The sequence below is a fragment of the Platalea leucorodia genome (assembly GCF_965183815.1).
Source record: "Platalea leucorodia genome assembly, chromosome: 7".
Taxonomy (NCBI): Eukaryota; Metazoa; Chordata; class Aves; order Pelecaniformes; family Threskiornithidae; genus Platalea; species Platalea leucorodia.
In genome coordinates, this window is record NC_138829.1 from 19212129 (window position 1) to 19238034 (window position 25906).

A 25906-nucleotide genomic window follows, 5' to 3' on the forward strand; every position below is an offset into this window, starting at 1 on the left:
CTTTCTTTTTGAGATAATTCCTCCAGCTTATTCTCATTTAAGTCCAGTATGGGAGCCTCAGAAAGTTCCTATGTACTAAATACTAATGGGAAGAATTCGTTGGCTTTTCTGTGGGTTTTTGGAACTTCAGTGCTATAAAGCCAGTAATGAAAGCATGTAAGTTGTGCAAATATGGGCAGACTATTTTGAGGAAAAAAAAAAATAGCATCTCTCTTACTCCAAACTAAATTCTAGGTATGGGAGTTTTAGGTTATTACAAAGGAAGAAATCATCAGCTTTTAAAATTGCTTTTAAATACTGAAAATCTGTTTGATTGTTTTTCCCACTCTTGCTGTGTTCAGTCACTAAGCTCATTTGGTCAAAATTTTGCTCAGAAAAGGTCAGTGTGAAACAAAAAAAAAGTTCTGGAAGATTTTAGCCTGAATGGTTACTGTTTGCCATAACAATGAATAATTGAAAGTAATAATGATGTCAGCCAGACCTGTTGTATGAGTAGGTGACTGTTGTGTTTTTTTTTTTTTTTTTTTCTCCCTACTTTTTCTTTTTTAAGCCTATGGAAAAGTGTTCCTAGTAAGGAAAGTAAGCGGCCATGATGCTGGAAAGCTGTATGCCATGAAAGTACTGAAGAAAGCAACAATAGTTCAAAAAGCCAAAACAACTGAGCACACAAGGACAGAACGACAAGTGTTGGAGCACATTAGGCAATCACCATTTTTGGTCACGTTACATTATGCCTTCCAGACAGATACAAAGCTTCATCTCATTTTAGGTGAGTAGTTTTCAGGATTCAAGTCTTATGTTAATGGGAAAAAAAAAAAATCTGCTCTTTTATCTCCTTAATGTTTTGTAGTTTTTTTTTCATGTGGTCTTAAGTACTGTGTGTTTGGAGATTGCATGAGAGACCATAGGAAGTAAAATACTGTTCATCTTCAGCAGTGTCTGTGCTTGTGGTTTTCCTGTTTGAACTTCAGTGTGCTACTCTGACTTGGTGGGGGGAGTATTATCAGTGACTTACATGCAGCAAAAAATGTATATGACCAAAAGTACCTAAACCAGAGACATATTTTCTTGAACTTACTTAGAAGATGAAATTTTGGTTTGCACTTTAACTATTAGAATCATAGAATCATAGAATTGTTAAGGTTGGAAAAGACCCTTAAGATCATCGAGTCCAACTGTTAACCTATCACTGCCAAGTCCCCCACTAAACCGTGTCCCTAAGCACCACATCTACCCGTCTTTTAAATACCTCCAGGGACGGAGACTCAACCACTTCCCTGGGCAGCCTGTTCCAATGCCTGACTACCCTTTCGGTGAAGAAGTTTTTCCTAATACCCAACTTAAACCTCCCTTGGCACAGCTTGAGGCTGTTTCCTCTTGTCCTGTCACTTGTTACTTGGCAGAAGAGACCGACCCCCACCTCACTACAACCTCCTTTCAGGTAGCTGTAGAGAGCAATAAGGTCTCTCGTAAAGAGCAATAAGGTCTCCCGTATATTATTATATACTGCATTAGTTTTCTACAGATTTTCAGACAAACTGCTACCATGAATGAAAAAGTTCTTAATCTGGGTATTAAAGGATTCAGTTTATTTTCTCTGCATGCTGCCTTTGCATATGTGGCACAGAGGTTATTGGTAAGGTGGGATGACCAAACACGACTTTGTTACTGGGATTAGTTGGTAGGAAAGAAGAAGAAAATAAGGAAATATTTCAGCAGCAGAAAGCCTTCTAGTTCAAACATACTGCACATTTCCCTCTAAGAACACGTTGTATATTGTCCTCAGTGTGATCAGTGTTTTTGAAATGCTGTCATCTGTCTGAGAGGACAGGGCTACCTGTCACTATGCTGACCAGTTAGTATGCTGTTCTAGCACTGAAATGCTGCAAACCGAAAGATCATATCTGGCAGGTCTTTTTTTCTGAACAAATGTGCTCGTAATGTGGGCGATGCCAGTTAAAGATGATTGTGCTTTCATTTATTTCTGGTCAAATTGCTTACAACACTGGAATCTACAAGTTGGTACAGTTTCCTGCTGTAAAAAGCTGGTGAAAATACTTGTATTGTGGATCAGTTTCTTGTTTTATGCATTGTGATACTTCATTTTGGTAAGTTCTACCAGGAACTTTTGTAAATCTCCATTTACAAGAGATGCTTGATAATGAACTATTGTACAGAAAGCCTTATCAGAGCATTCTTCATTCCACTTCTGTCCTTGCCATTTTGCTTTCCATTTTGATGTGAAGAACCACATCTATTTCTGTAGCATTTGCAAGGTTGGCAGAAGACTGATCAGGTACTTTCTTAGGGTTTTCAACTCAGATGTGACTTCCGTATGTGCGTGTCTCTATTCCCTACCACTGTCCTTTTTCAGGACAGTAATGTTTTGGGGAAAGACTCTGACATTAAGGAGTTATATTCCTTTTACTTTATTCCCCAGTTTCATTGCCTTTGAAGAGTCATGTCTTTCTCAGGAAGATTAAGGATTTTTCCTGATAACGAGGAACATTTACTTCAGGAGCGGGAAAAGAGTATTAAAATAAACTCTAAACCTTACTGCTTCAGGAAGCATTTGCTGCCAAAACTTTTTTTTATGAAACCATTTGATCTTTGAGTATTGAGATACTTGCATGTTTCAATTTTTGTGTGTTAAGAGGCAATCCAAAATCATACATTTCTGTGCTGAAAGTAGAGCTTGTTCATAAGGCTTCGCACGACTCTAAAATTAGAAATATTTCTACCTTTCAGATCAGCAGCAAATTTTGTGTTTGGTATATAAGATGTATTTGTAATAAAACTACAATCAATTTTTCAAGACTGATTATTAGAGTATTTTAAAAGAACTGGAAAATGAATGATCAAGTTAATGCTTGGATGCAGAATACGTTTTTGAAGTTAATTATTTGAAGAAGTAAATGGTCCTTTAATTGAAGTACAAGTTTTGCGATTCCTTTTAGCTCATAACTTCCATGTATTGAACCTTTTATTAACAGACGGATTTAGACATTAAATTAATAAAATTTTATTAATGTTATATGAATCTATACCACTGTCTGTCAATTCTTTGGAAGGTGTTCTATGCGCATACCTTAGTTTCATATAGTACAGTGAGATAATACGGGTATCTGAGGAGCTCAAGCTTAAATGGAGTGTTCACTGGATTCCTTTTGAAAATGACAATTGAAAATTGTAATGTGGATTCTTATAAATTCCTCTGACTAGGACATTAAAGAAATATGTAAAATGTTGTCACAGTCTGGAAAATGCTAAAGAGACAAAGAAAAAGTTAGAACTAGATAGATAGCTTTGTGATTCCTTGATGTTAACCTTTACTAATTAAGGTTTCTTTTTTTTTGTATTTAAGTTATTGATTAATAATTTAGAAAATAAAAATGAAAGATTAAACGAGACAAAATGTGAACCTGTATTATAAATATTATAGTACCATTCTTTAAATCCAGATATTTTTGGCTAGAATGCAATTTAGATCCCGTTAGAAATATTTCAAAAAACAAAAGAAACAAACAGCAAACCAAGACAAAAAAAACCCCTCACACCTGAGATGGATGTAGTTACCTAAAAATAAATACATAGTAATGGAGAAATTTAGGTGACAAGGATAATTAGAAGGCCAGAAAAACATATGAAGGGAAAATTAAAAGCTTGACATTATATTCTCATAAGAGCCAAGGAGGAGGGAGGCCAGTAGTTCTGAAGAACATTACATAGCAGATGGTGAAGAGTAGGCACATGACCACCATAACACAATGTTGAGGTGATGGTTAAAGCAAGAAATTCAAGGCTGATGTATAATTAAAGGCTTTTTGTTTTGTTTTTCACTTTCCCACAAAGTCTACATGAATCCATTCTCAGAATATCAGTTGGGGCCAGAAAGGTCCTTTTTTCCTTCTTTTTTTTAGCAGAAAATGGGAATAATTAGAGGGGCGTTAAAAATTTCTTTTAATCACTTTTTGTAACAGCGAAAATCTCTTCTACCTAACATGGCCTAAAGCTACTTTATAATTCAACTGGGCTTCACACCCTCCCTAACAAAAAAAACCCAACTGTTTGTTGCAAATTTTTTATGTCTCATTATGTAAATCTTTGTAAACCACTTCTTTGATTTAGTTTTGGAATTTGTGTTCCAGAGGCTTCTGAATTTTTGGGGAAACCAGTCTCTGCCTTTGTTTTTATACCTAGATGAATGTGGTGTATAAGCAACATGTCCTTTCAGTTTCAAGACGTTTTAGAATTGGAGCCTCAGTACAGTATTTAATACAATTCTTTGTGCCATCAGATTACATAGCCATGTGAATTTAGTCTGGATCAAGTGCAGACATGCAGTTGCTCGTCTGCCAAATTTCCAGAATACAGGGTTTGGAGTTGATTCCAGTTTTTAGGTTGACTTTAAGCTATGATTGAAAGAACAAAGTATTGTATCCATGTGGGTAGCAGTTCTATGCAAAGCTTGTCACATCAGGTTAACCTACTAATACTTTAAAAAAAAAAAAAAGCTGAACTGTCAGATGGAGTTTATATTGAAGTAATTGATTCCCCTCCCCGCCCTTGTGTCAGTGGTGCATTTGATCTAGCATCAAGAATTTGAAGGCTGGTTGTTACATTGGGCTGTGGTTAGCGTTACAACCTGAATAGAATTTGGCTTGTTCTGCCACTCCTGTGGCAGCTTTGGTTTGTATCTGTCACGGTCCTTAGAACAGTGTGTTAGAATTCAGTTCTTACCTTGGGCTAAGTTAGCAGTTCTGATTAGAAATATTTAAAAAATTTGTTTGTGTTATCTTTGTTTTCTCCATGATGAGAATGCTGAAGTTTTCTTGGAAGAAGGAAGCAATTGTAAAATGTGGGTTATTTATACTTTATTATAATATTTTTCATATGCTTACTGATCTAGATAAATAATCTTCCTCACAGTGTTTGATTCCACTAATATTCCTTCCCAAACAGAGAGCTGGAGAACTAAAAGGAGGAGAGAGATCAGAATATCTATAATTTGTATATATGCTTTCTCCTTCAAAGTATTAACTTAGTTATAACAGGACTGGACCTTTTTCATGGATTTATGTATTACACCAGTGAATCTGTAGAAACCATATCCAAAAAAATCTTGAATAAGATGATGTGGGACGTGTTCCCTGCCCTGTGTATGTAGACCTCAAATACAATATGGTGGCTGTGGGGTTGCAAATTCATGGCTTTAATGTACACTGCTAGCATAAACAGCTCTACCTCTAAAATGTGTTTGTGTTGCAGCGGAGCTCTGTTGTAATAATTACACCCACCCTGCGCCCCGAACTGTGGGATAACCCTTGTGTCATAGCCTGCAAAGAATGAAAGTGTGGTTTCCATGAGGGAATGTATGTGGAAATAATCTCCTCCAGTAACTCTTGCCATCAAAGTTCCCCTTGCAAAGGGTAAAACTTGTAATTGCCCATAGTTGATTATTTTACCCAATACCTGTTTTCTGAATTGCCTTTCTTTATGTCAGTCTGCCTTGTTGCTCTTAAGTATTTCATAAGAGTGTACAAGTATTCTGTTTGTAATATCATTTGTACTCCTTTCTATTCATATTCCTGAATAACTAAAAGACTGATTTTGCAAAAAATATTCATCTTTATAATTTATGGATATTTAGGCTTATTTTATGGTTTTGCTGCTTATTTAAAAGTTGGTTGTGTTCTTCTGTCAGTCCTCTAAGAAAGAAATTGAGTGTTGTACAACATGATGAAATATTACTGAATTACAATAAAGTAAAAGCATCTTATCCCAGAACATCTTATTTAATAACTTACAAAGTACCTATTAATGTTCCAATAAGAAAATTAAGTTGTCAGAAAGTGAAATTAAAAGGTTCTTTATTCTACTTTTTAGACTATATAAATGGAGGAGAATTGTTTACTCACCTTTCACACAGAGAGAGATTCTCAGAAAATGAGGTGCAGATTTACATTGGGGAAATTGTTTTGGCACTTGAACATCTCCACAAGGTAAAGTGACATTATCCTAGTGCTGATTTTGTAGAGCTACAACTGTATTCTTTTCACATCATATAAAGTTAGCAAGGAGAACTATTTTTTTAGATTGTTTTAAATTCAAAGTAACTTCATCTAGCAATGGGACATTAGTTGTATAATTAGAAATACTTCCCAATGAAGTGTCTGTTCATGTGCACCAGATTAAGGGTACAAGTTTCTGTCTACATTGTGAAGAGTGTTGTTATTGACAGATGATTGTTAATTTTTAGTAATCCTTATGAAATGGTGTTTGTCAGTAAAACTAATTTGTACTCAGCATGAAGAGTGTTTGAATTGCACCGTTGTTCAGTTGTCCTTGTTTTGATACAATTAAACAGCAGAGTTCCGAAATTTTGGCACAACTGTAGACATGAAAAGTGTTACAGTTTTCAGAGGTAGTAAGTAGATTTGTAGACTACAAGCATGCATGTATGGTCTAGAACATATTACAGACGCATCCATTTTCATTCTTAATGAAAGCTGAACTGAGTTTTGCACTGAACAGCAAGTATTCAGTCACTTTTAGATTCAAAGGATATAGTATGTCTTTTAAATTTTAAGACATTAATGCACAGTGTAATTTCTGAGAATTTTTAAGTTGCTCAAAGTTATTTCTTTCAAGGCATTTTAAAATTGTCCAAATTGTTCTTTAAATGCATTCAACAATGTCTCCTTGATGTGGTTACACTGATTTGGAAATACTTTTTCTTGTATTCTGTTTGCAGTTGGGGATTATATATCGGGATATAAAACTTGAGAATATTCTCCTTGATTCTGATGGCCATGTGGTGCTGACAGACTTTGGTCTGAGTAAGGAGTTTCTTACTGATGAGGTGAGTATTTGAATCTCCAGTAAGTGTGGACAGAATCCAGCACGATCACAAAGTCAGATTCTGTCTCATTGAAATCATAAACACATTTGAGAGGAGACAAAAACTGCTTTCTAGACTCTTACTTCATAGAACAAAATCTAGTAGTCTGTTTTACTGGGTTTTGAGCTTTCACTTCATTGGTCTTTGGTCTGCCAGTGTTGTCAGACATTTTTGTCTGTTCTAGTTTTCCCTGAAATGCCTTCATGCTCCCTCCTGCTGCCCTTTATGTGAAAAAGGAGAGATCCACAGAAGTCTGAAAAGCCACTTACATTATAATTTTCAGATGCCTTTTTAAAAATGCTTGACTGTGCTAATACTTTGCAGTGACTAGGCAAATGGTATGCTATGACTCTTCTTTATGCTAATAATAATTAATGTATTATTACCTTGTCTCTTTCTCATGTCTTTGTGTCACTTTTGATAAGCTTAATTGCAAGCTTTTAGGATAAAAGCTTATCTCTTATTAAATATGTGCATAGTACCTAACATAGTGATCTCTGACTGTTGATGTTAGTTGTTAAGTATTTGTAAGGTACAGTTTTGTCTTCAAATATGCTTTTTAGATTTCAGAGAGTCAAAATTGTGCAGGATTTTACTTCTGAGAGAATTTTAAAATGGCTATTTTTTGGCTTTCACTTTAGGTATCAGAGGTATTGAAATCTGGGACTGCAGATCTAAAAGTCTTTGTTAGAAGAAGCAGAGGGGTTTTCTAAAAATAGATAACTGGTAGTTTCCTCTAGAATATTTGCATTTCAAATGGAGTCTGGTAGGATTTGGGAGGTACCATTTTAAGAGATATGAAATGTTACTTTCTGAAGCAGGGAAATAGTACAGATAATGTCAGTATATTCCTTTTAAATTATAACGTGAAACCAAGAGGAGGTTCAACTGGCATGACAAGGGATTGCCAGACCAGTGCAAGAGAGGAAGTACAGAGAGATGCAGTTTTTAGCAGGAAAGAATGATAGTAAAAGGTGTGGCTAGGGAGAGTAGGACCTGCTTAGAGTTGTCAGAGAAGCTGTGCTGGGCACAAGAGACAAAGTAAAGTACATGGAATGGTATTACGGCACCGATGGGAGAGAAAAGGAGCAGTCCTCCAGCCTTTGAGCTAAAGTTGAATGAAGATGAAATCTTCCCTGGGATAAGAATGTTGTAATGAATCAGGACCTTCTTTAAGTCTCGAAACAGATGGTTTTAGGAAGTATACTTATTTCTCATCTGTGCTCACCTTTGGGACATCATTTACAAGCAGTGCAAGGAAAGGGGAGGACTTGGATAAGCATCAGAGATGCCTGTCTGCTTTTCCCACACTCTGAATCGGATTCCTCATTCCAGTCATGAAATAAAGCAGTCTTGCTGCTTGGTCGTTTAATGTTTGTTCCTCTGACTCTAATCCATTCTGTTTTCAGTATATACCTCAGAAATCTTTTCATTTAACCATATTTTTTTCTCATATTCTCCTCCACATTTTATATTCGTCTTCCTTGACAAAAATGTTCAACATTTCTAGTGTTTCTTTTAAGGAAAAAAGTAATAGCAGTTGTATTGTTTGCTTTCAAAATCTAAGAAATTGTCTGCACTTGACTACAGTTTTCATGTGTGCTATTGTAATTTAGCTACTGAACCTAAACATGATTAGAATGACCCATTTACACATAGAAATTGACATTTTATATTGTATTCTCTGTAGACAATCCAGCTACTACTAGAACACTTACATGTCACATTACAAAAGATACTTAACTTGCACTTCTGAACCAATGTACAAGAGGTAAAATTTGCCTGTATAACTGCATAGCTCTATATTTGTTTTCATGCTCATTGGGTAGCACTTTTAAATAAAATTACACAACTGCGTAAGTCAGGTAAAAAGAGTGTAGCGTTTGCAATTTAATCAGAGCAGTATGCTTTCCTTTCTCCCCCTTTCTTTACATTTCTTCCCTGGCCCACCCTGCTTCTTGCAAGAACTCTGCCATTAGGAAAGTATACTTATGTAATTGGAATTTATTCTAGTAACCCCTCTCTTTGGATTGTATTTTCTGAAACAAGATATATTTAGGTTATTAAGAATGTATAAAAATTATCATCAATTACAAGCATGTACTATGTTTAGAATTCTTATCAGAGAGAATTCTTTACCATGTATTTACGAATTTTGGATGGTTTTGTAGTTAGGGATACTTGCTAGGAAACATCATAGTTCAATGTTTTCATTATCCCTGCTTTAATCTGATGGTTGTTAAATATTTCCAGGTACCTGAGCAAGCCTAGAATCTAACAGAAGTTGTTTTATAATAAAGAGAGTGTACTGTTTCTTGCCTATCAAAACTATAGCAGATTAATTGACTATTCAACAATGAAAAGATGGGAAGCTGCTTTTCCTAAGCACTATTTGAATGAAAGGAAGCAAATACATGTGACTTCCAGGAAAACAAGAAACCTATTGATTTCTGCCATGTAGCTACTGAAGCATGAGTGTGAAGAGCGCATTGTCAAGTATCCTCTTTGTTATACAATTATTATGTGAAAGGGCTTATAACATGCAAGAACTACAAATCCAAGCTGAAAGCAGTGCAATTTTCAGAGCTCTAAAGCATTTTATACTACTGTTTCACTAAAAACTGAAATTTGTCTTGTACAAGTGAAATGGCAGTCTGGTTTTGCCTTTGTTTTATCTCCAAAATGAAGTCCGTATGCTTGTATTTGCATGCAAAAAGAAGAAATAACCTGATTGGAATAAAGTAGTTTAATAAGGTATTTAGGTACGAAATGACTTCTGATATTCAAATTTTATTTAATATCTCATGAAGACCTACAGTTTGACTAGCCTAACCGTAGAACGGGATTAGGTAAAAGATTAAGAGATTGAAATAAGTAGTGCCTTTTTAGTATTAAGTTTTATGACAGTTGCGTTCTTAGCCCCGTGATGAATTTAAGGCTAGTCTTTCTGATTTTTAACTCTCAACTGAATTGCAAAGAAAATCAGGGTAAAAAAAGACACTTTTTAGCCTTATGCTTTCATGCATCTCAGTTGAGCTGTCTAACTGGGATGTAGAATATATTTGCACATGACATTAATACAAATTATTATTGGGGGAGCGGGGAATTGATAGGACTGACAGACTTTGTATTGAAACTTCAATGCTGTTTTGATTGCATAAGTGCAATCAGTTCGGTGTTGCTTCCCCCCCCCCCCCCCCCCCCAAGTCTTGCATTTCACTTACCTTTAACAAAACCAAAACCACTAAGTTGTTGGGGGTTTTTTTGCCATCTTATTTCTTGTGTAGTGTCTTTATCTTCTGGATTGGTAGCTTAGGCATGTTTTCATCTTTTTATCTCATTAATAGCTCTAGTTGTATGCTGGAATTGTTTCGATTTGGTCAATGTCAGTTTAATCTAGTCATCAGGTCTGGTCTTCATTTTAATGTTTATTGTTAAAATGCTCCTTCATTTTTTTTAATCTTTTTTCCCCCTCACATATCCTTTAGTTCTGTAACTACACTAAAAATCATACTTTAGTATATATGGAGATCTTTATGTCTTAGAAAACATAATCTGAATATGTTCATTGAATTATTGTAGTAGAAATCTATTGGACCATGTATAACAATTAACATTTTTCTTGTTAATTATATCCTGTAAAGTACACTTTCTTCCAGAGTATAGCGAAATGCTCAATTCTTCTGCATTGGTACACGTCTTCTGCATTAGCTTAAGTTTGTTTTGAAGCTTTTGTGTTTGCTTAATGAAGTTTAAAAAAAATTATATAGTAAATACTGAACATTGTCAGTCTTCAAACAATATATCTGAGAGCATACAAATGCCTTAGTAATAAATAATATAAGAGTAGATATTCTGTATGAGGGATGATTGAATTGTAATCTAAGTCAGTTGGATAGATATCTGTGTACTTCTGTCTGATGTGGAGAATGAATAGTTCAGATACATTATTGTTTTCCCATCTGAAAATCTCTTGATCAGAGTTGCAAATTTAGTTGTAACTGTCAGATGCATTTCACTGTTGAATTGTTGTTTGTTTTCATTTATTAGTTATTGAGTGAACATTTTGTTTTTGAAAGATAATGAGTATGTAATCTTAAAAGATTTTAAAGGAAATTTCATTAAAGGAAAAATTATAAAAAGGTGGTTAGTCCACTATGGATTTTAGTAGATGAAGTAGGAAGAGATTCATATACTTTCTTAGAGCAGTTTAAAGGTAGTCCAGAACAGGGAAGTGACTACAATTTGACTCTTGTTTAGTGCTGTATGAACTGTCATCCCACTTAAGTGACCTGGTAGATGAGCTGTGCATTTAACTTTAAAAGACCTTTTATAATTGTCCAATTAAAGTGATAATGTCTGATCATTGAAATTTGATAATGCGTCCTCTGAACACTGAGCATTCTCTTGTGAAGATGAGTTAGAATAGTCCATACTGCGGATGACTGTTACTATATCTGCTTGTGTTTTAGTTAAACGATTGTTCAGTGATGTAGACATAGCACAGTTATAAGGAGTAGATTAACATTTCTACAAAGAGGACAAAGTAAGAAAGAGTAAACTGAATAGTGAAGTTAGTCCACGGAAGTTAACATTGGTTATAGATTTATGTGGACAATTAGTCATTATTTCCCTTATTTTGGAAAAGGAAATGAAACAATGGCAAAACCTTTTTGCTTTAATTGATGTACTTCTGTTGGTGTTTTAAGTGTCCTGAAATTGAATATTGAGAACATACCAAACACACTAAAGGCACATAACTAAACTGGGGTTGTTTAATTGCAAAACCACGTCATCAGTGATCAGATGACTTTTCGTGCCTTAGCCCAAGAGGTATCCTTTTTCAATGCTTATCACAAAGATTATTGTGTTTTCCCAGCATGGAGCAGTAAGGCAGAAGACTGGAGCACAAAATGCATTCTGTCCAGATTTTAATGCCTAAATCGCAAAGTGCCATTAAGAATTTTTTGCAAGACAGATCATGATTTCTTACGGTGACTGCTCTAAGGATAGTGTTTTCTTATTGTAACATACCACTTAAAAATCACATTTTGGGGAGAAATACCAATCTATGTGTTAAATAGCCTGGTATCTTCTATCGGATCTTAGAATAATATAGAATCCTAGAATCATAGAATCGTTTAGGTTGGAAAAGACCCTTAAGATCATCGAGTCGAACCGTTAACCTATCACTACCAAGTCCACCACTATACCATGTCCTCGACATGTTGCTAGTCAACTCAGGAAAATTCTGTTTCTGTTTTCCAAGGGAAAAAACCTAACTTTTCAAGGGCAAATGCTGCCATCCTCATCAGTCTTTTTTTCTCATAGATCTTTTTACCTCTTGAATTACTGTGAATACCTAACTTCAAAGAACCTTGGGCAACTAGGTGTGAAAAATTTACATGACCAGAGATTCATGGCCATATGAAATGAATTTAAAATGAGATGGATTGCATTTGAGCAAAATTGTCCGCTCCTACTCCTCTACCTTTTACATCTGGTGCTCTCTGATACTATAAATGTTTATTTAGCATCTCCTACGCTTTACATTCTCTTTTTTAAAAATAAATTTTTGAAGGCTTGCAGTGGCAGCTAGTAGAATTCTTCCTAGAATCAGTACTCTTTTATGCCTTATAATTTTGTCTTTATTTGAAGAAAGAGGATTTTTTGAGGTTTTGCTTTGTATACCATTATTCTCTCTTTTGGTACTGTTACCTCTCTCTTCTCAAAAGAAGATGCTTCAGAAAACAAGTCTTCCAAAAATTGGAATTTTGAGAAGAACCTAGTACAAAACGTTCATCCGAGATGACAGTGGTACATACTTGCATTCCTCCCACACAATAATGTGCTGTTTCTGAATTTTTTTGCCTGCAGAACTGAGACTTTTGTTTTCTTTTCTCTTAGTTATTTGCTTTACAAATCCATTATCAGGATCTGGTTTAAAGAATTCCTTGCAGAATTGCAATTGCATTGCGTTGCGAAAGCAAAAATAGCCGTTGTGTAAATCTGTGAAAAGGTTTTCTTGAACCTCCACTCGACATTAGATGAGGGCTTAGCCTTGCATTGAGTTATGTTTTGGGGCCACAGCTGTAAAGGTCGCACGTTTCTTGGCTGGTATGCAGTACCAGGTTTAGCTGCTCTTGCTCTCTTTTAAGTGCTTGTTCTGGTGGCAGCTGCTGGCAGGCAAATCTCATTCTTGCTTGAAAAATTCAGTAGCCTGATTCCATGTCTGTTTTGGAAGCAGAAGTCATTAGTGTGTCTAGCTTTGGCATGAGGTATAGTAACCAACATGGTATTTTGCCTTAACTGGCTTCCTCAAGTAGGAACAGCCACTAGGATAGGATCTGTAATTAATTTCAGATGACTTTATAAATTTATTTTTGTATTAATTCTTCTTGAGATGACATTTCAAACTAGTGGACCTTTCATCTGCCATATTGCAACCGTTCTTGGTCTAGTCTAAAACTTTACTTCCATACTACAGTCTTCACTATGATTTTGTCAAATGCAGCAGAGCAGTCTGACTAGTGTACCACTAAACATTTTCCCTGTCTTTGTTCTTCCTCCTTTGTCTCCTACAGAGATCATAGTTTTGGTCCTGAATAGAAGTTACAACTACAGAAGCAACAGTCTACAGCTGAGAGATCTCTTAGGTGAAGCTGTACTCTTTCTGATATGGACAGCTTAATTACCCAGCGTTATGTCTGGGTATTATGACCAAAAAGGCTCCCAAAAGAATTAAAACTGGGGGGGGAGGGGGCGTGTGAGGAAAAAGAAGAAACCAGTCAGTCTGGCATGCACTTTGTTGGAACAGGATTTTTGTTTTTCATTTTAAGTCTACGTCATGTATATGAACCATGAGAGGGCTTTTCTGTCAATTTTCATATGCCTTCCTAAACTGAGACTATAATTATTGTTACTCTGGACAGCTACAATGATGGTGAAGAATGTTACAGATCTGATTTCTATGGAAACAGGTTTTTTCTTGGTGCATTTTTATTTTTGAGGTAAATACCAATAAAACCACTTTCAGATAGGATGACCTCTAAGGTTCACTGAAGGTACAAGGCCTGTTTTTGCATGGAATTTAGGCTTTACATTCTTGTGATTTTCCTGAAATGCAAAGTCTGTTCAGCAGGTCAGCTTGTTAGTAGCATCTCTGCTATGTGGCCTCTACAGCATTGCAAGTAAATTTCCATTTACGACAGTATTCATTTATCCTATGGTCCTGGTTTTCTCCTTATACTTACCAAGGGAACTCTAATGGCTCACTTAATCAGTAGCTTATAGACAGTTTGCTGATAGCTGACGTATGAGATTCTCTGTGTGATACTGCTGAACTCTTCAACTGCTTAAGTTCTTCAGTCTGTTTCTAGAGGAACTGTGGTTCTTGACTAGTTTGTCAGGGAGCAGCAGGACAGGGAGACTGCTCGACGCATTAGTGCGAGCCGGGAGCTAAGGGTGACAGCAAGGCAGGCATGGACCAGTATGCTCACTGACCAGTGGCGCAATCCCACAGTTGCCAAACAAGAAGATCAGAGCAAGTCTAGTGGCAGTAAGACAGGCTTAGACAACAGTCCAGTGGTTATGAGACAAGCTTGTCATGAGGAGGGAGGCTTGAGGTCAAGTCAGGATTTGACGTTGGTGGCTCAGGATCAATGCGGTACATAGCCAAGCACAGGCATACCTGCAGCACGGCTGACACAAGGATCAAGAACGGGAGCCTGAACTTTAGCTCCCATCTGAAGGTGGAGGAGGCCCCTGGCAAGGTTCCACACAGGTTACTCAGCTGCATTGTGTCAGCGTTGGTCTTGAGCATGGATGTCTTCACCCCTAGGATTGGGGAAAGAGGTTGCCAAGCCTGTTGATAAGCGCAGGGCCCTGACATGGTTATCCTAGGAAAGTTTTCACTATTTATGCTTGTAGCCAAAACCTAAGTTATGGCTTTCCAAATTCTAATTACATCCACTCACAGCTGTACAAAACAGTGACAATAATGATACTGTACCTTGTATTCTAGAAATTCTGCTATGTATTTTTTTTTATTTCTGATTTGATATTATTTGCTACAGTATTGACAGAGCCCAGAAAGAGTCTAATTAATGTAACCTGGAAGTTAACTTTGACTTTGAAGTTCCTTTAACAAAGGAAGAAAGACAACTTTGGACTTGAAATGTTTGTTTAGAGGTAGAAGCAGTTAAGGAAAGTAGTTTTACTCCAGCATATTTCCCTGGATTAGTCAGATGAAAAGCAACAGTGAGACTTCCCTAGCACAGTACAAATACTGGCATCTGTTCATACCTAGAAATGATCTACCACTTCAAGCATTTGAGGAGATTAAGAAATGGATTATATGTTGCGGTTGAAAGGACAAGAAAATTATTTCATTTGATAACCTGTGAAACTGTTTAGGTGGGCCTATATCCCTAGTTAAGTCTGAGTCTCATTCCTGAATGCAGTAGTATAATATATCCTTTCTAGCCTTTACTGTCCGAATTTGCTTATTTCTCAACTAATTAATTTTTTCTTCAATGACCTCATAATAATAGTAGAATGAATGATGCTTCTGTCAATTTCCAAATATGCATTGAATAAATTAAAATTATTAGAAGGGACAGTTTAGTTATTGTTTAATTTGTTCTTTCTTGTTAACTAAGAAATTGGTAAAACCATGAAAGGGCCATTTGCCATACTATTGTGGCTGAAGCTATTCCTATTATATTGATACTGATAAATATGCACACTAAGAGATTGCAGGAGCCTCACAAGAACACATTAGCATTATTCTTCCAGAGGATTCACCGCCTGTTTAGCGTGTTTCTAGTATTATTACCTCTTGCTGCCATTTCTAGTTCTGAATTGAAGTCTGCTTCTCTGCCTTACCCTCTTGAGTGAGACCTGTGGAAGTGTAACATGCAGGTTTCATTTGGGGTGACTTGTTCATCACTGGTGAAGTCCTAGCCAAGTATCAGTTACAAGTATTTATGCAAAGAGTGCTGGGAGTTCTGCATGTTCAATTTAAATTAGTGCCAGGAGCTGTTTAATACAGTTAGATACTCGGTATCCTTTGGGACAGTGTTGCTCTCCCAAGCAATTTTTTTACTAAAGCCTTTATAAGAGCATACTAGGGATGTTAGTTGCTGTCATTGAACCTTCAAAACAGAATGATACAATCTATTGTATATCTTTTGTTTGAGCAGACTGACTTTTCTTCTGCTGGACTCTTGTAGCTGATGCAAAAGAAGGAGCAGACTTCACCACACGAAGTTAAGACCATGCGAGAAGAAGGATATGAGAAGTCATAGAAATTGTTCTGTGGGTTTCCTGTTCAGAATTTGTATGAAGCACTACTTAAGAAATAGAATTTTTCTTAGGTACAGTTAGTATATTGGTAATCATACCACAAAAGGAAACAGTCATTTGAGGAACTTCACAAGCAGTTCTGGATTTATCCAATATAACCTTGCAGTCTGTGACAGTATCCAGCACAATTCACAGCAGTCTTTCTGCAGATACCAGAAATACCTGGCAAGGCCAAATCTTCTCGAAGAATCTGCTGTATTTAGTCCCTTTTTTAGTTTTGTAAAGGCTTGTAAAGCATTCTGTATACCTAAAGATTTTTTGTACATCAGGGAAATGTTTTCTGGCACAGTTGAAACGTGCTATGCTCCAGTCTCATTGCATCAGAGAGTTGTAGAATATCCTGAGTTGGAAGGGGCCTACAAGGATCAGAGTCCAACTGCTGACTCCACATAGGGCCACCTGAAAGTTAAACCATGTATCTCAGACGGTTTTTCAAATACTTTCTTGAACACTGACAGGCTTGGGGCCATGACTACCTCATAGAATCATAGAATGCTTTGGGATGGAAGGGACCTTTAAAGGTCATCTAGTCCATCCCCCCTGCAGTTGGCAGGGACATCTTCAACCAGATCAGGTTGCTCAGAGCCCCATCCAGCCTGGCCTTGAATGTTTCCAAGGATGGGGCATCTACCACCTCTCTGGGCAACCTTGTTCCAGTACTTGATCACCCTCTCAGTGAAGAATTTTTTTCCTAATATGGAATCTGAACTTCCCCTCATGCAGCTTTAAGCCATTCCCTTGCTTCCTGTCACTGGACACCAGAGGGAAGAGATCAGCACCTCCCTCTCTGCTCCCCATCATGAGAACATTGTAGACAGCAATAAAGTTACCTCTCCATCTCCTCTGCACTTAGCTGAACAAACCTAGTATCCTCATCCATTCCTCAAAAGTCATGCCCTCCAGTCCTTTCACCATCTTTGTTCCTCTCCTTTGGACTCATTTTAATATTTTTATATCCTTCTTACATAGTGGAGGACAATCTTTCAATCTTTTTTTTTTTTTTTTTTTTTTTCCTTGGACTTGTTAGCTATGATGTGCTTAATGCACCCTGGATATGGTTGGTCCCTTTTTTCCACCTGGGCACACTGATGACTCATGATGAGTTTACCATCAACCAAAACCCCCAGATCCCTTTCTGTAGGGCTGTACTCCAACCTCTTGTCCCCCAATCTCTACATTGATCTCTCATTGCAGGAGAGATCAGCTGCTTCTGATTTCCTTCATTAGAGATTGGTTGATGTACCTAGGAAACATTAATGACTTCAAGGATCAAGGTTCTCTCTGTGTGTTTCTCCTCCTTGTAGTTTGTGGTATCTAGCAAGCAATCATCTCGGCTGAACTTCTTGAGAGCCAAAAGCACAGCATCCCTGCAGATCTTATTTACTCTAGAACATAAGTTGGAAATGCACCATCTTGTGCAAGAATTACAATACTGTGGTGTCAAAGAAATTTTAACATCTGTTGTTCATTTCTACTCCATGTGATCCCTTTCCCAATTGTGAGTCTCATCTCTGTGCAAAGACATCTTTTTTTTTTGCATCTTTATCTCCCAAGAAATTACCACATGCCATGCACCTGGTAATATAAGACAATTTACCCTTCATCAGAGAAGAAAACTTGGGTTGTAAATACTATATGAATAACAATCAAGATTACAGATTTTCACATGCTAGAATGTTTATTCACTAAATAGAACTCAGAGCATGGTCTTTGTATTGATAGTAACTTTACCAGTTCCAAAAGGTTTGTTTGAAAATTTAAATCTTCTGGAGACTGGCTTTCTTTTTGTCATATATGTTACATGGAGACTGCTTCTAATATATTGTGAGGCATTTTCGCAGAAGAGTGGTGAATTTTACTTGCAGCCCTGAGTATTTTATAGAAGTTGGAAACGTAGTAGTAGTTCATGTGACTTACATGGTGTACACATTCACATGAAGTATAACCTGTTAGGCGATTGCTTAAAGAGAAGGAAGAGATATGCAGAGTTTTAGCTAAACTATGATTTTTGTCAGTTTGATTTTTCATCTATATACCTGATCTGAAAGTTGGTATGGAGAATTTTACTACCCATGCAATAAGGAGGAATTGTCCTTGACTTTAAGTAGAAAGACCATATCTGTAGTAGATTAAAAACCTTGTTTAAACTTGCTATGCAATTTCAGAGTACCTCTAACAACAGTTAGGCATTCCTCTTGTCTTGCTAGGTCATAACATTTTGCAACCTTCGTAATGATGAGGTCAGATTAAGTGAATGAAGCAATTTAATTTGCCACCTCACATGTATGGACAAGCATAGGAATCTCATAAGAATGTTGCTGAAATCTGCGGAAGAACCCAGCCAAAACATGCATAGTAATTCTATTATTTCTCCGTAACAAAAATGTGACAAGAACCAGTAAGTAATCCTTGTCTGGATTGGAGAATGTTTCAGTGGACTTGCAGAGAGTCAGTCCTGAGAGCAGCCCTCGGTGCCTTCCGTGAGCTTCTGGCTACCTGGTTCCCTTCTGTTCCATTGCACCCTCTTGCTCTGTGTCACTAGGTGCTACTCAGTCACAGAGTTGTTGCTGACAGATGAAATACATGCCACCAGAGACTGCAACTCTGACTCTCCAACTCTAGAGGTTGTCTTTGTGTTTTTTTGGCCCAACAGCACTTAGTGTTTCTAGGTTTTTGTTTGTTGTCATTCTTTAATGTTGATTTAATGTTGATTTAATGTTGATTTAATGTTGATTACACTAAAGGAGTAATTCTTAAGCTATTTGATTATGTTCCTAGAATATTTTATATGAATACAGAATGCAATGAAATTAAAGTGCAAGCCAATTTAATAGCTGAGAAGTGCCCTTTCCCTAATATTGTGTAATTTCCATTTCTTGAAATTCTTACACTAGAGATTACAGTTTAACCAAGCCTTTTGACCATAACCTACTATTGCTTCTATTAGCAAGGAATTCCTATTAGAGAACACATGCACTATTAAAGAACATTTAGAGAAGACTAGCTTTGGGTTGGTGTGGGGGTTTTTTTGGGGTTTTTTGGTTGGTTGTTTTTTTTTTTTTAAGTTGCAAAATTCATTTAAGGAGTCAAGTTTCATCGTTCGAAGGAATATGATAGTAGTATGGTTTCAGAATGTGTCATATCTGATGTTCAGGGTAGTAGTCCAGCTCAGTTAAGAACAAAGTATTTGTGCATTAAGTAGTTGGAGAACAGAAACAGTCTGTTCTGTTTCAAAGGTGACCTTTCATGTAGTTGGAGAAGTGGGTCCTAATTGTGAATGCTGAAAAGAATGGCTTCAGTGAATACTTGGCTAATCCTCTGGCTAAAATATGTTTGCACAAAGACTGTTGTGAATAAAATAAGCCGTAGGACTGTAGGACCCAAGTGTCTGTTGGAGCAGTGACACGTGTTGTTTGAATGCAATTCGTCAAATTGAAGAAGCATTTCAAAGGCCATATATTTAAACATTAAATAATATGTCTTCAAATGGCAGAATGACTGTCTTAAGACACTTGAGTGCTTTCTATATCTGCATTCACACTTTGGAGGTAAAATCACAAATGCTCAAGCTCTGAAGCATTTTCCCAAAGCCGTATTTGTAAGGCAAATAGATGCTCTCCTTAGGCTTGATGCACACGTATAGAACAGCGTACTTGGAATATGCCTCAGTATTCTGAGCCAGGTACTCTAGATGGAGCATCTGGTTATTCTTTGCAGGTGTGGGGTTTTTTTTCATTTTTTTTACCTATGTTAGTATTCTGTTGGCTGGCTTTATCTCAACTCACCCTTCCCAGCATTCACACCTCTGTAGTCTTCTTTCATGTTTTTGTTTGGGTGCTTTGCTTTGATGTGTGTGTGTGTTATTCCCAAGGCCTCCGAAACAAAATCTTGCGGGTTAAGACTTCATTTGATCTTTTTCTTTGTTTTTGCTCCCATTTTTCCAATGGTCAAATGGCATGCTCCAGTTAGCTCTTGTACAAACAGCCAATTTGGCAACAGATGGGTGCATTTTGTGCTTGATGTGTGTATGGATTGTATGTTTGTCTTGGTGTAACTTTTAGTTACCTGCAGAAGTCTAAACAAAAATCCTATTTTCTTTAGTACTCAGCAGCAACATACTGATGACACCATTGTCTCAGGAGGTACTCATCACATCAGCCCTTGCCTGCTTGAGTCTTGAACCTTTCAATGTGGGTCATCTTCTTTTGCTCTGGGGCTGCTTTGGATCTCCGAAAGCTCTTCTCTATACTTTCCTTCAAGCTGACTTGGATGCCTTGTCTGCCATGCTATGAGTAAGCATGACAATCACAAGATGCACTTTCCAGTTATGCAGATCTCTGTTTCCAGAGGGCATGGTTAACTTGGTTTTTTTGAGCCCTTGAATTGATGATGTTCTCTGCTTATTGAAGGAGTTATAATACCATGTACCAGTCCCTGGGGATCTTGTCCTCTACTCTAAGATGACTTTTTTTCTTTACGAATACTAGTTTGGCCCCGACATTCAGACAGCTGTCTACCTGTGTCCTCCTAGCTGAAGATGTCTTCAGCCAAGTAGTAAAACACAGTTCGCTTCTCAGATGCAGATCTTTGGGTGCATGTGATAAAATAATGCAGGCCTTCACCCCCCAGGTGTTGGGAAACATCCATCCTGAATCTGCTGTCTCTTTCTTTGGCCAGTTCCCATGCCCTTTTGGATGTGTTAGGACATTGAATCAGACATTTTCAGTGCATCTGGGCTGTGTGAGTTTTTTGTGGCACTGGAAACTAAAACCATCCTTCCAGCACAGTAGCTTCTTAAATCAGACATAATGGAGTAGCCCTTTGTCCAAATAGTTGGCTGCCAAAAGGCAGTTTGGCCCAGTAGAGGTGAGCCTTTTAGGAGTATGTTGTGCATGTGTGATTCCTTGGCTCTCCTGAAGTCTCATCTAATTCCTGTGGTTCACTTTGGAATTACAGTTCTTGTCCCACATACCCTGTTATGACCTGTTGAACAGTTATGAGACTTAATAACGGTCTGAGCTACCATTGCATATGTTGCTAAACTGAATTTGCACTGCTGTAGACTAGGATGTGTGCTCTCACGGATACATCCTTGTACTATAGTAGTGACTGTTTCTCTGTCAGTCAGGCTTTTTCTGTAGATGTGGTGAGTTTGATTAGTCTCTGCAGAGAAATGGAGTTTCTTCCTCTTGCTTTTTTTGCCACTGTTGGACAGTCACAGAATACTAATTCTCTGTCCCAGAGCTGCTCGGTGGCTAGGTGCTGTCAACATTTCCTGGTTGGAAGACAAATTATGCCATTTCCTTTTTGATGAAAGAAAAGGAAAATGGGATGCTAAAATAGGTAATCTGGAGAAAAGGCTGCAGGGATCATATAGACATGGTATTGAAAGTGTCGTGGCAAGTTAAAGCAGTTACACTTCACTAGGATGCTCAGATCAGTCCAAATGATTGCAAGGAACTCGGAAAGGGGGCAGTGCACTATCTTTTTTATATTGCCGTAAGCGTAGCGGGAAAAGTTAGAGGTCTGCCCCGTGTGTAGTACCAGACTATTTATTAGAAACAGCCTGGTAATACATATAGGCACATCCCCAGTGTCAGTGTGTAGCTCATCTCAAAGAGTAAGTGTTAAGGGAATATAACTTATTTTTGTAATTTAACAGAAGGATGGTTTAATGAAGTGAACTGCCTGGCTGTCCAGGTGAACCTATCTATGTTCACTGATCAAGAACTCGTAACAAAATTCCCTTTGTATCAGTGGCTTCATGAAAAGTAGTTGCACTCTTAAGCAGCTAAGCGGTTTGAAGTAGCCACTTTGTATACGTTTACTAAAAGCTATGCTGTTGCATAAACGTTCAGGAATGATGCTGAACTTGGTAAAGAAAAAGCAGAAATCAAACCCAGGTGTTGTGTGCTAGAAGACTGAAGACTATCTCCAGGTTATCTGTAAACATGGAAGCACTGCTGATTGAGAACAAACATAATGACACTCTTTGAAAGGCAAGGTCAATATTGTCATTGAGTTATTAGAGATGGGTTAGCTACACTTCTGTTCCCTGCAGTTGGTGTCTGATTGCTTGCTGTTCTGCCACTCAGAAGAGGGAACTGCAATGTTTAAGGCGTGCATGCTGAGTAAGGGAAGAAAATGAGCATTCTGTGTTATGTAAAAAATTCTTAAGCTCGAGTATTTGCAAGATGTGCATGTTGACTGAGAATTCACATGTAGGTAATCCAAGTTCAGTTGTTGTTTAATAACGTCCTTTCTTGTCTTACATCTCATAACATGAAAGTATTAATAATGTGGATTCTAGAATTTGGATTCATGTTATAAAGTTGAACGAAAAGTAAATTGGGGGGGGGGCAAAATACAAAATGGGGTTTGGTTGTGGTTTTTGAAATTTTCGGGGAGGGCTGCACACTTGATTTGTGAGCGCAATGTGCTTTCACAAATAAGTAGTGAAATACAACTTACAGTGACTTTTTGTCACAGAATCACAGAATGGTTGAGGTAGAAAGGGACCTCTGGAGGACATTTGGTCCAGCCCCCCTGCTCAAACATAGTCACCTAGAGCCAGGTGCCCACAACCATGTCCAGAAGCCTTTGGAATATCTCCAAGGAGGGAGACTCCACCACCTCCCGGGGCAGTCAGTGCCAGTGCTCCGTCACCCTCACAGTAAAAAACCGTTTCAGAGGGAACCTCCTGTGTTTCAGTTTCTGCCCATTGCCTCTGGTCCTGTCACTGAGCACCACTGAAAAGCGCCTGGCTCCCCCTTCATTGCACCCTCCCTTCAGGTATTTGTACACATTGATGAGATCCCCCTGAGCCTTCCCTTCTCCAGGTGGAACAGTCCCAGCTCCCTCAGCCTTTCCTCATCTGTTCCAGTCCCTTAATCTTCTTAGTGGCCCTTTGCTGGACTCTATCCTGTATGTCCACATCTCTCTTGTACTGGGAAGCCCAGAATGGGACAAAAACCGAAACTGTTATTGGAGGTAACATTCCTTGAAAATGGTTTTAAACCCACATGTAATGCATAATACTAAAGACTATTGGTGGCTCCCTGTAAGAGGCATCTTTAACAATGACAAATTTACGTAATTGCTCCTAGTGAAACTTAATACTGTAACAACTATGCTCTGTAAGTAACATCTAGATGTAGTTGGTGGGGCTTGTAATTCAATAAAACGCAACATAAATGGAGGTGTCTAACAAAGAAGTATCCAGATTTTGTGACTTCAGCTGTCTGAAGTCAGGACTTTCTCCAGCATCTTATGAAGGCAAATCTGTGTCAATTTGTAGTTGAGTCAGACAGTTGACTTTATTAATGTTCTGGGGAGTGCTATAGGTCTCTGGGCTTTTTTGTGTGGTTAAATAAGAAACTATAAATAGTTGGTATTGGAGTGTTTTTTCTCAATTGTCACCCTGTAACAGTCATAAGCTGGTTCTAACAGGGCTACTGGAACATGCCGGTAGTATACGTAATGGCAAATCAGTGTTGATTATGAAGAAAATGCTTAGTGGGTCCATTTTTGTTTTTTTTTTTTCCTCCCTAATGCTGAGTTCCAATTTACTACTTAATTTCTTCCTAAGATCTCCACTTGTGATAATCATCTGCTTTCTTCTTGGCTCTGTTCAGCCTTGAACTTCAGCAGTAGACCACTTCTAAACTGAAAAGGAAGCAAGAGCTAAAGGATGCAAGTACCTATCCAGTGGATTAGAAGTTAGGTTTTTTATAAACCTCATTGCAAACATACCCCAGAGTGTTTTCAATTTATAAATACCAGTTTGTGACTCACAGTATGAGGTTTTCATATTGAAATTCAATTACAAGAAATTATTTTAAATGATACAATACCAATTTTTTAAACCTCCAAAATTATTTTTGGGATTTTAAACACAGAATTTTACAAGGGACAAAAAAGTACCTCGGACATGAATTTAAGAAAGAAATAAAACTTATTTTCAAATATTGTTTCAGGAATTCCATCTTTCATATTAAAAGCTAAAATGATTGTAAAAGGTAAAAAAGGTAAAAAGTAAATATAATTGCAAATCAGAACTGCCAATTATGTATAGTAAGGATTGTAATAGTTCCTCACAAAAGCTACTACTAATAATTCTGCATGTTTTGAAATGTTTTTAGTGGGCCTTCTCAGCAGCAAAAGGTACCTGAGATCATAAGGGTTCTGCTGTACCACTGTATACATTCATATACAACTCCCCAGTCTGTTTCTTGTCACTGTATAACTTGTAGCCTAGCCTTGTTATACCACATGGAGACAAAAAAGACATAATTTTGCGGATGATTTGCTGAATTTGCAGCTAACTAAATTATAATAGTTTTCATCCATTTCTTTTGGTATATTAGCATTAACAATTGTTTATATAAATCTCAGCTTGGCTACATTATCTTTACCCTTTGGAGAGGTAGCAAGCAAAGAACAGTTCCATTTTGTATTTTTCACTCCCCTTCCTTTTCCTTCTTCCCCCCTCCCTCCCTCCCAGCTGAAGGAAAAATAAACAGAAGGATATATGAATAGCTTTAGATTGGCTGATGCCAGGATGGAGGGCTAGGAATTTCTGAAAATTTTTTTTGTTTATGCTTTTTATCACAGTATTTTTCTTTTAGATAACAGGTACTGGAAAAGAGAATCAAACAGAAACAATAGTTGTGTCAAAAGAAAGTGGAATAATGAAAAATTTATTATTTTATGGTTTTGTCTCAGAAGTTAATATTTCAAGTTAATATTTGAACAAAATGAGGCCTATAACTATTTTGAACTCAGAATTTTACCCCCCAAAAACAGTCACAGTGTATGTATTTTAATAAATACGATTTAATAATACGCTGTTGGACTGTTGAATTTTTATGCCTCAGGGTAGCACTGGGCACTATTTCTACTTTTAGAAGCTTCCTCTCATTAGTGTAGTACATTCTCTTATATAGCGCCTGTTTTAAACTCCAAATCTGAATCTACAAATGTAAAACCTGACTTTTGAAATATTTGCTTTTTTGAACACTCTTCTTTAAAGGACCTATCAGGATCTCTCCCCAAAATGCTAGAAGCTTGAAGGATAAGGGAGGAACAATGTTGCATGGCCCAAACACATGTGCTTTCGTCATTAGCAAGGTACAGCATGACCTCATGTTGACCTCAAAGGTAAATCGCTAACAGGGAACAATTATACATGCCTGTGAAAGCAGCTTAGTTTTGAACATAATCGAGACAATAACTTCAGTGTGTAGAATAAAATTAAATTTACAACTCTGTCTGTCTGTCTGTCTGCCTTTCTCTCTCTTGTCTCTCTCCAAGTCTCTTCTTGAAAGAATGTTGTGTTTTTTATATATGTGCGTGTGTGTTGTGTAAGAAAATTACTTTTCTAGAGGTCATAATAAATTCCTAAATACGGGGAACCCAAAGGATCTTGTATCCAATGTAGTCAAATTGTACACCTTACAATGAAATGCTCTTTTTAAAGGAAAGGTTTCATTTGTTGTCTAGAGTATTGATATTGCAGCCTTCAGAATGTGTGTCTATATTACCTTGGGGAATCTTGTGTAGTTCTGAAATGTATGGATCTTTTAGACTTATGGGAAGGTTTTTTAAGTCTCAATATGTTAGTTTTTGTGTGCTTATCTT

At 37.2% G+C, this 25906-nt stretch overlaps 1 protein-coding gene across 7 annotated transcripts in view; it reads left to right on the top strand.

The window, feature by feature from the left end:
• RPS6KA5 (ribosomal protein S6 kinase A5) overlaps positions 1–25906 on the top strand; it is an 84156-nt gene that overhangs the window by 24754 nt on the left and 33496 nt on the right. For 2 of the 7 annotated variants that reach the window (XM_082318417.1, XM_082318416.1), the window contains 3 exons: positions 551–769; positions 5887–6002; positions 6755–6862. In XM_082318417.1, the coding sequence (XP_082174543.1) occupies positions 551–769; positions 5887–6002; positions 6755–6862 (443 nt within the window). Of the gene's footprint in view, positions 1–550; positions 770–5276; positions 5373–5886; positions 6003–6754; positions 6863–8589; positions 8673–13891; positions 13912–16104; positions 16220–25298; positions 25427–25906 lie in introns of those variants that run through there. The other 5 variants (XM_082318418.1, XM_082318420.1, XM_082318419.1 and 2 more) reach the window with 5 other exon arrangements.